The sequence below is a fragment of the Cicer arietinum genome, chromosome 4, assembly GCF_000331145.2.
Source record: "Cicer arietinum cultivar CDC Frontier isolate Library 1 chromosome 4, Cicar.CDCFrontier_v2.0, whole genome shotgun sequence".
Classification (NCBI taxonomy): Eukaryota; Viridiplantae; Streptophyta; class Magnoliopsida; order Fabales; family Fabaceae; genus Cicer; species Cicer arietinum.
Window position 1 is genome coordinate 53,691,434 of NC_021163.2, and position 11,144 is coordinate 53,702,577.

The 11,144-nt window shown below is 30.0% G+C and overlaps 1 protein-coding gene across 1 annotated transcript; it reads left to right on the forward strand.

Moving 5' to 3' along the window:
* Positions 1–4,673: 4,673 nt before the first annotated feature.
* On the forward strand, positions 4,674–10,578 carry LOC101490490 (probable CoA ligase CCL6). Its single transcript, XM_004498127.3, has 19 exons — positions 4,674–5,071; positions 5,727–5,790; positions 5,922–6,011; positions 6,270–6,326; positions 6,444–6,492; positions 6,823–6,899; positions 7,045–7,084; positions 7,183–7,277; positions 7,660–7,824; positions 8,305–8,415; positions 8,524–8,611; positions 8,710–8,776; positions 8,862–8,937; positions 9,015–9,132; positions 9,252–9,497; positions 9,616–9,755; positions 9,845–10,027; positions 10,132–10,251; positions 10,353–10,578. The coding sequence occupies exons 1-19, from the start codon at positions 4,917–4,919 to the stop codon at positions 10,398–10,400; spliced, it is 1,989 nt and encodes a 662-aa protein (XP_004498184.1). The 5' UTR covers positions 4,674–4,916; the 3' UTR covers positions 10,401–10,578.
* The last annotated feature ends 566 nt before the right edge of the window (positions 10,579–11,144 follow it).

Sequence of the window (11,144 nt, forward strand, 5' to 3'; positions counted from 1 at the left end):
TATATATATATATATATATATATATATATATATATATATATATATATAAAACGAATATGTATCTTTATGTTTAAAATTTCGTTAATTAATGTCTCGAAAAAACATAATGTTACACACCATATTAATTCAATTTACTAAAAATTATATAATTTAAAAAGTGCTAATAAATTTGAAAGTTAAATGTTTTTTATTTCTCAAATAAAAAAAATAACTGCGGTACATTGCATTTTCAACTCAACTTGTTTTTGAAGGAAAAATTGCTTTCATAAACAAACTATAGTAATTCACATGTTATGAAATGAACTAAAAAGAGCAAGATCAAAAATAGAGAAAACATGAATTTTTATATTATTCTCTTAATAAATGTGTCCTTTACAATATAATGAGAGTCCTATTTATAAGACACAAATAGATAATGAATAATCACATTAGGACCACTGATAATTAGTAGATTCATTTACTTTAACACCCCATTTTTTATGATTTCTTCGTAGCCTAAATATCCATTTGGTAGGTACCTTAGGTGCACAAAAATAGTATTAAAATGTGGCTTTGAGCATAAATAATCTTTTTTTTTAGCCTTTGTATTTTTTAATTTTATTCTTGAACCATTAGGAAACTAATTTAATTACCTACAATTTTTATGTTCAGTTCTAAGTGTAATTAAGCCCATCTTCTACGTCAAAGTTAGTGATCAATTCGAAATTCCTATGTTCAATTTTCTACTTCACTTTTCTTAGTATTTAGGCCATAACTTGAGCTACACAATTCATTTTTGAGTGAAATCCAAGTCATTAGATTCCTAAAATTCATATCTAAATTTTATATGAATATATCGAGACCTGATTCTGCATGATTTTGCAAGGATTCAAGTGTTGAGGCCAAAAAATCAATTTTATGGAAAAACTTTTTTTTTTTAATAACCGAGGTAGGGATGAGTTACCATTAAGTATTCCTAAAATTCAATGATGTTTAATCCCAATCATTAAGTATTTGTAATGTTCATATGAATTTCTCAACGAACACAAATCCATCCATTTGATGGTACAGAGTCCAAATCTCAACGAACACAAATCTTCATATGAATTTCTTCGCACACCTCTAGAAGCACTTATAGGATTCCGTTGTAAAAGACACAATTTTTTCGACGAATTTTTGAAATTTTGGATTTCTACTTAATATCACCAATAGGTCTGATGAAGTATCTAAAAATATGAAATTTAGATATTTGTGCCCTGTCGAAGTAAGGAACCATGGTATTATATATGGGTGGAATCATTTGAATTTTGAGAGAGTTGAGAACATAGGACTTAAACTCACTCCCTTCCATTCTAAAAATCATCACCTCACACATCGTGTTAATACAATTTTATTATAGCTATTTAATCTTTTTCTATTTTCAAATGTATTTAATCAATGTGTTTTCAAATCCTCTAAAAAGTTTAGGACTCTAATCATCCTCCTTTTCAGATTTTAAGGACCGTCTCTGTTGAGATAAAATCATAAATCATGTGCTTTGAAGATAAACAAACAAGTTAACAAAACTCTAATCATGATTCTGATTGTGTTGATGTTTAACTTGTGTTCTTAAGTGTTTTATTCAAATATAGGCGATCAAATACATTCATACAACAATCAACAATCACACTATGATATAAATCAAAGAAACATCATGCCTTAACTGAACAAGAAACAAATTGCAAGATCATTATGGGTAATCAATATCATTTTGTTTTATAAAAGTATCAATCTGGTTTATCAAGACAATTCTGGTTAATTTATTTTAAGGACAGAAGTAGAATGAAATATCATTCCCCATAGTAGGATCTTAAGATAAACGAATATCAAGACTACTCAAAACTATACTCAAGCCCAAAAGTTAAGTTGAAGGCCCAAAGAAGCAAAACCACATCAAGATCAATGACCAAATTAATCTCTAGATTGATGAACTATGAACAAATATAGCAATGAAAACCAGGATGAAAGGCTATTGTTGTTGCATCTTTTGTAGAAAGCTCAACATGTCTTTGAGACAATTGCAAAATCTTCAGCCACGTTTTTCATTCAACAAAAAATCAAGAACGTTCTAATTACAAAGAATAACTTTCTGGATTAAATAGCGCACACATCTATTAAATCTCACTCTGAATAGATGCATGTCTTCAGATTTAGTCCTTTCTAACCTTCTCCATGCCTATAAAAGAAGCATCAAGGTGAAGACAATAGCAACAACTTTCAGTGCAGTCATTTCATCACTAAAACAATCATACTCGAGCAAACAAATCTCTTCAAGCAAAAACTCCAGCTCTCTCTTGTCATATTCAATGATCTCTTTATTGAGTTATTGCTGATAATCAATCTCAAACAAGTGTTGAGTAGATTATGATCCTACAAACTTCTACGATAATTTCATTTGAAACTCAAGTTTATCTCTTAAGATATTTTGAGTATATTCTAAAAATTCTTTTAGTGATTAAAAAGTACCTTGTAAAAATTCTTTCTGGACTAAAAGGTAACTTTAAAAAATATTTCAAGATTAAAAGGTGAATGTTGTAACTGATCAAGAAAGATTGTGTGAGAACAAGAATGTTCTTGTGTGAAGCACATTAGTGGAAAAACTCACAAATTGTGAGGACTGAACGTAGCCCACCTTGGATGAAACAATATGCATCATTGTGTGATTTTCTTATGCATATTTTTTTATTATTTCTCACTCACTATTATTGATCACATAGAAATAATTTGTTTCATTTGTTTTTAACTAACCAATAACGTTTTAGATTTTTATGTGTAGCTAAGATTGATCTTGAGTTAATTTAAAAAGTAAAAATAGGAATTAACATTTCGAAAAGGGGATTACAATTCAAATCTTCTTCTTTTGATTGATATTGTTACTTCAATCTCTACTAACAAAATTGACTTAAACGACTCATCAAAAACCTTTTTAATACAACATGTTTAAGTTATCTTTGTACCAATCAATTTTAGTGTCTTTTCCGTATCGGTGTACTCCTTTTGAAATAAAATATAAATAAAAATGATACTTAAAAAATTGATATATCTTACTAAAAATTAATACTACATACAGTAACTTTTCGGATATTTATTTATTTTTATTCCAAAAGGAGTAGCTACAAAATGATTTTATAAACTATATTAAAGTACTTATAAAAATAAATTGAATTGTTTATTTTTTTAATGAACATATGAAAAGTTATGTAAATGATTTTATAAATAGTTACGATAAAATTCAAATATTAATATTTAATAATTATAATTAATAATTAATTGATAGTGTAACAAAAACTATAAATTAAATTATAAAATAAATGCATTAAATTCACTTCCTAATTTTCTTCATATATGTGATAGAGAGAGTAGTATTCTACTATCTTTTCAAATGGCAACTAATTTTATCTAGATCGCTTTCTCTCTCTATAAAGTATCCTGAAAATGTCTTTGTTGCTTCTACCTAAGTTTTGACATAGTTATAGTCATTTTATTTCACTAATATCGAGAAGATGTTTCTATCACTAATCCACCATACAATTAAGAAAGCTTGTTAGCTTAGCTTGAAGTAGTGTTAATTGGTTCAACCATCTAGTAGACTATAGTCTCTTAAGTTAAGTTAATGAATTTAATTCATTAAAACATAATATTGTAAAGACGGAATTGTAATGCACCTAATAATGAGTTTTGTTGCACCAATTCGCAACTTCATGCCCCCAAATATTTTCTACCCCAACATAACTAGAAAATCATTTTTTCCAATCCATTCTTAACAACTTGTAAAAAAGTTGATTAATTAAATAGTTAAATCAGCAAAAGGAATATTAGTGTTTGACTATTGATAATTGTACTACTAAAATCATAATAATTAAATTAGTAGTATTTTTTTTGTACACATTAAATTAGTATTTTAATGTGTAATCTATTAGACAATTTATTTTGAAGTTAATTAAAAATTATTTTGACTGAAAAGTTACTTCACATTGCAATTTTACTTTTCCAAAATTACAAAATTGAGAAGACATGGTGAAAAAGGGTAGAGACAAAATGAAATTGAGAAGACATTGGCTAAGATTTTTTCTCAAGAAAATAAAATAAAGCAAGATTTGTAGCTAGCATGCATGATATAATGCAAGAATTAATTAAGGATGCATTATTGGCCAGCCAAGTGGCTTAACTGTCTGCAATTTGGTCATCAATAGGCATGCATTAAAGCTATGAGAAATAATATGATCATAAAATTGGTTAATTTTAAGATATTAATTAAGATTTATATAAGATACATTACATTAAAATATTGTAGTCGATATTTCAAATATGAAGCGTATCATCTTAAAACTAAATTAATTTTGTTTAAAACATTATTTAATTAAAACAAATATAATTGGGGTGTTAAAGGGTTTTTTCCCTTCACGATATCATCATAAAAATATGTTGGTTGTAAACAGCCAACAGATATTGTTGACCTATAAGGATTTCTCAAAAAAAAAATTTCTTTAAATATAAATATAATAATAATTAAAGTAAAACCAAAGTTTATTGACTTTGATGTTTGTCATATTTTTTCTGATTTTGTCTGTTAAGATAAAGAAAAAGGTAGTAGCTTCACCAAACTTTTACAGCAATTATAAATGCTTATTAAAGGAGGTTGAGAGTTTATGAAAAAAAACATGCAAACACAAATAACTGAAAAAGTGTAGTAGTATTAAAACAGAGCTGCAAAAACTGTTATTAAAATCATGCCACACCAAAAGTAGTCTTATTTAGTAGAATTTATTACTACTCTATCTCAACTCAACTACCCTTTATCATTATAACCCCACTTGTGACTTGAATCTGAATCATTCCCTGCAACTCACAGTTCTGAAACATAAACTTTCTTAGACATATTCAGTTTCAGTTTCAGAATGTCAGAGGTTTACACTGTCAAGGTTGAGGAAGGAAGGTCTGCTACATCTGATGGAATGCTGCCATCAGTAGGTCCTGTTTATAGGTGCATTTATGCCAAAGATGGTTTGTTGGAGTTGCCTTCTGGTTTAGACTCCCCATGGGATTTCTTCAGGTTACTATCTAATTTGTTTTACTTGTTTGTTATGCAAGAAACACGAACACGTAACACGTAACACTGATACATGGATACCAATAATAATTTGAGAAAACATAAGTTATTGAATATATCGACATGTGTTGGTTTCCTGTTGGTGTTTGACATCAACATATTTTAAATATCAAACACAATTTTAATCTGAACTGCGGGTGCTAAGTAATTATCCTGCATGTAGCTCAAGTGTTTCATTGAGTTAGTGAACAACATAGCAAATCTATAATGCATAATTTACTCAAATAAACAGCCATTTGGATCCTTAAATATGTCAGGCGGTTTTGACTTGTTAGTTTGGTTTTCAAGTATGTCTTCTGTTAGTTAATTACCAAATGTGTCTTCTGTTTGTCAATTTTGTTTATAGAAATACTAATAGATGACAATCTCGGGGATAGTTAACTAATAAATTCATTAATTGTTGCCAACTGTGTTAATATGATGATGTTACTTAATTTATAGTTTTTGGTTCACAGTTATTATCCATGTTCTATGAGACTTTATCATTTTGATATGTTCATTTGAATTTCTAAATTTATCACAATGAAAAAGCATGAGCACATACTTGTATTTGGCTTTTGAGTTTTTCTTCTTAGAAGCTTTATGCTTTCTTTGACAGTGATTCTGCTAAGAGGAACCCCAACAATCCAATGCTTGGAAAGAGACAAAAACTTGATTCTAAGGTACCAACTTCATCTTCAATGTATTTCTTTTCCATGAATTCTTGGTTATACTGTCAAGAGTCCAAAATATTGTTTCCTTTTTTCCTGTTAAATTTGAAAACTTTATGTGAATGTTGAGCTTGAATTTTCAGGTTGGACCCTATTCATGGCTCACATATAAAGAGGTCTATGATGCTGCCATTCAAATGGGTTCTGCCATGAAGAGCTGTGGTGTCAATCCTGTGAGTTTTCAGCATTTCTCAATTTTGTGTGTTTGGTTATGCCGTGATAAGGATTGATTTTGATTGAATTGATTTTATTTAAAAGTAAGTTAAATGTAAAGTGATTTACGTTTAGATACATTAATGTAAAAGTGAATTAGATAATAAATTTGAGTGTCAAAATCATGTTGGAGGCAAAAACTATAAATCTTAGCTTCAAGTTAAAGTCAATTTTAATTCCAATCAAATCACCTAAACATGTCAAAATCAATTGTGTAGGGAGATCATTGTGGCATATATGGGGCCAACTGTCCTGAATGGGTCATTGCAATGGAGGTATAGTACCTTTTTTTTTGTAATTGTATCATCATTCTTATTGTAAATTAATTGTCTTTGATAATTATTATAATAAGATTTCACCTGATTCAATTTTGCAATTTTACAATTTTGCAGGCTTGCAATAGCTCTGCAGTAACATATGTTCCATTATATGACACTCTTGGTATGTATTCTAGTAATATATGCACATGTGTGACTGTTTGGGAGAGTTTATGAAAACAACTCATGAAATGTCTTCAACTTATTTCCATAAGCTCTCAATGATAGCTTGTGAAAGCAGCTTCTAACTTATATAAAAACGGTTTAGCTTTAATTTATCTTTTATTATAAAAATAGCTTATACATTAGCATTTACATGATAAACATTTATGCTATAAGCGCTTAATTAAGTTAATGTGATTTATATGTATCATTTCAAACACATCCCTTGAAGAGCTTGTGGGCCAAACAAGAGCATAGTTATCATTACTTTATCTTGTGTTATGTTTAACAGGTCCTAATGCTGTGGAGTTTATCATAAACCATGCTGAAGTTTCAATTGCATTTGTACAAGAAAATAAGATTCCATCAGTATGTTCTAGTTCTTTAAGCTCAATATTTTCACTATTCCAAGATGGAATGTCAAACACATTTAACTGTTCTACTGTTAAATCTTCTGAGATAGAACTATGCATCTGTCGTTTTTTCCTTCCTAAACTAACTTTTGTTTCCACAGATTTTGTCATGTCTTGATCAGTGTTCTTCAAATCTTAAAAGTAGGTCAAGCATTGCTGTCTTATTTACTCTTATTAAAGATTAAGATATTTTTGTACTACATTTGATGCTGACTAACCAATGTAAATTAATGTTGTAGCTATTGTGAGCTTTGGAAATGTTTCAGCAGCACAAAAGAAAGAAGCTAAGGAATTTGGCACATCTTGCTTCTCCTGGGCAGAGTTTCTTCAGTTGGTAACATGTTAAACCTTGTTTTCAATGGCCTGTTGCTATTCAAATTAGGAGCATGGACAAATTTGATTGAACATTCTCAAAAATATTTATTTATAATGATACTACATCTGTCCCTGAGTATAAAACTCTTTTTAATTTTTCAACTGCATTAATTATTATTTTACTAACATACTCTTAATTATGTTACATAATTTTCTGCAGTATGTAATAGATACTGCAATAAAAACATAAGCTAACTCTCTCTCCTCAAGGGTAAACTAGTAAAACAATTCAAATTGTCAACAAAAATAATACTATAATCAACTTTCTTAATTATCATGATTTAGTCAATGATGTCATATATAGGGACGGAGGTAGTATAAGAATTTGTTTCTTACTTCAGGGAAGTTTGGATTGGGAGCTACCACCAAAAAAGAAGACTGACGTATGCACAATAATGTACACAAGTGGAACAACTGGAGAACCCAAAGGTGTCATTATTAAGAATGAGGCTTTCATGTGTGAAGTGTTGTCTGTTGACCAAATACTTATGTTAACAGACAGAGTGGTAAGATAACAATATTTTTTAAACTTCAGAGATTTCATATTATTCTTTTTTGAGAATCCACTTGAAATAAGTATTGATATTTTAAATTTAACTCATTCTTACAAAACCAACTTACAAAATTGGCTTGTAAAGTAAGGGGTGTCTCTATTTTCAATATGGGATTTGAGTGTACTTCCAAAGTGCGTGAGGAGTGGAAAAAGAAGTTCTCTTATAAAATTAACTTGTAATATCAGAAGTATCACTTGTTATATACTATGTTTCAGGTCATATCTATTTTCAATTTATGACTTATAGTTAGTTAGAACATTATAGTTAATGTATGATCATTTAAACTTTTTCATCTCAATAACTACTAAAGGAAAAGTTTGTCCAAACTCATATTAAAGATTTATACAATGAGTGAACAACAAAGTTGATTTTTCAATATTTGTGAAACTATATAGTTCTAACATGAAATATGCAACATTGTAACATTTTTAGGCAGCAGAAGACGATGTGTACTTCTCTTTTCTTCCTCTTGCTCATGTATATGACCAAATAATGGAGACCTATTGCATCTCCAAAGGTTCCTCCATAGGATTTTGGCAAGGCGTAAGGCTTCGATTCGCTTATGCAAGAACAGTTTCCATTTCATTCTTTCCAAGTATTCTGTTTCAGCTCTTAATGCTTCTTACAAAATTTTCTCTTTAATTCTTGCAGGATATCAGGTTCTTGATTGAAGATGTTCAGACACTAAAACCAACTATATTTTGTGGTGTTCCTAGAGTTTTTGACCGTATTTGTGCTGGTAAATAAGAGCATATTTGTTTTATACTTACCATATTTAAATAATTCCTTATACTTGTGTAACTAAATAAGCACTAACTATATGCTTTACACATTAAGGTATCAAAAGCAAAATTTCATCTGCTGGATCACTGCAAAGTGCATTGTTTCAATATGCATACAACTAGTATGTTTAGCACAAAACTCTTTTTGAGTGTTTTTTTTTTGCTATTATATATTTGTGTGTGGACTAATCCAGAATCAAATAACAGTAAGTTAAGTTATCTGGAGAAGGGTATTCCACAACACAAAGCAGCACCTTTCTTTGATAGGCTTGTGTTTGATAAGGTAAAGTACTTATCTTTGCGAGTTCTTTTCGCGCAATGTTCAATTTCAAAACTAAAATTTATTGGTTTTGTTGGTAGACAAAACAAGCACTAGGCGGACGCGTTCGCATACTGTTATCAGGAGCCGCTCCTTTGCCTATACATGTGGAGGAGTATTTGAGAGTCACTAGTGGTTCCACATTATCACAAGGATATGGTATAGTATATATGAATCTTCTGCTAAGTACAATATTTTAATGATAACTCAATTACAGAACTTTATCAGAGTTTTATGAAGGCTACATTTTAATCTATTATCATTTTTTTGTGTGACAGGTCTTACTGAAAGTTGTGCTGGGTGTTTTACAGCGATCGGCGATGTGTTTTCTATGATGGGAACAGTTGGAGTTCCCATGACAACCATTGAGGCCAGGCTTGAATCTATACCTGAGATGGGATATGATGCACTTTCCAGTAATCCCCGCGGCGAAATTTGTCTGAGAGGAAATTCATTGTTCTCGGGCTATCACAAGCGAAAAGATCTTACTCAAGAGGTTATGGTTGATGGTTGGTTTCATACAGGTATATTGAGAGCTTTTATGAAAATCTCTTCATATTTTCTTTCTAGTTTCTTTTACAAGTTGTCACATTATTATCTCTAAATGCAATATGTTTAGATAAGATTTGGATATCATTGCAGGTGATATTGGAGAGTGGCAACCAAATGGAGCCATGAAAATTATTGATAGGAAAAAGAATATATTTAAATTGTCTCAAGGAGAATACATTGCTGTAGAGAATATTGAAAGCAAGTATTTGCAATGCCCTCTTATAACAACAGTAAGATTCTGCATCAATTAAAGAACAGTCTGTAAACATACTGAATTCATATAATTCAATAATGAATAAAAATATTTTTGTGTGTTTAGATTTGGGTATATGGAAACAGCTTTGAGTCATTCTTAGTGGCTGTGGTGGTCCCTGACAAAAAGGCCATTGAGGATTGGGCAGTAGAGAACAATTTGACTGGTGATTTCAAATCATTATGTGAAAATCTAAAGGCAAGAAAGTACATTTTGGATGAGCTCAAAAGCACTGGTCAGAAACTCAAAGTATGTATACATAATTTCCTTATCCTATGCTGCTAATTTCTAGTAGTATGATTGATGTATATTTAATGTGCTAGCTAAATCTGACATTAATGATACTCTCTCAGCTTAGAGGATTTGAGATGCTAAAAGCTATTTATCTGGAACCAATTCCCTTTGACATTGAGAGAGATCTAGTAACTCCAACATTCAAATTGAAGAGACCTCAATTACTCAAATACTACAAGGTTTGCTTCAATCAATATTTCATAACTTTTATTGCACTTTATGTTATAAAGTTTTTATGAAATAAATTAATTAATGTTACTACTTGCCAATATCTTTGCAGGATCAAATTGATCAACTATACAAGGAAGCAAAAGGAAAAAAGGCATGAGCCATAAGTCAAGTGGACATTTGATGCAAAATCCATTTGGTTTCATGTACATTGGATTGTATTGACTAAAGTGACAATCTATAAATATAGAAGCAGTAGTAGTCATATGTTAAAACTGCAACTCTGAATGTCATTCTTGTCAGTATAATTAATAAGATTATTTCAGAATTGTATTGAAGCCAAAGTATTCCAATAATATTTCACTTCACATTAATATACATACACACTATAGGGACATGTCACATGTGTAAGTCACAGAAGCATGGTCTTCAAGTCCCTAGATATCAATGACATAGGAAAATTCTCTTGTGCAAAACAGTCTCTAGCAACTTTATTCTAGACACAAACATCATACCTACAAAAAATAGAAAGCTAAAGTAAACTTGGACTAAAATTGATGTGTGTTGAGTATGGCTCATATTCACCGATAAAATAGTTCAATGTGATGGTTAAGTCACGAGACTCTTCTATCTGATGAACTAGTCTTTTAGATTGAACTCTACTTATGTGTGATTTTATAGAAACGTGGAGGTCGGTAAAGTTGATCCTTAATAATTGGTGCTTTCATTGAGAGTCGGACTACACTAAAGGTTATCTGTAGGCTGGATTGCACTCACTTCATAAGTTATAAACTAAAATGTATAAATAAAAGAGAATATAAAAGGAATGAAATTAAAGAGAAATAGATTGTTAGAACATACATAGTAGCAATGGAAGTGATGAATTGGAAGATGGAGATTCCGA

Coding starts and splice junctions, on each gene's coding strand:
- LOC101490490 (XM_004498127.3), top strand. CDS start 4,917: ATGTCAGAGGTTTACACTGTCAAGGTTGAGGAAGGAAGGTCTGCTACA. Junction 8,777..8,861: donor TTTCAATATGCATACAACTA/GTATGTTTAGCA, acceptor ATCAAATAACAG/TAAGTTAAGTTATCTGGAGA. Junction 10,252..10,352: donor AATTACTCAAATACTACAAG/GTTTGCTTCAAT, acceptor ATATCTTTGCAG/GATCAAATTGATCAACTATA.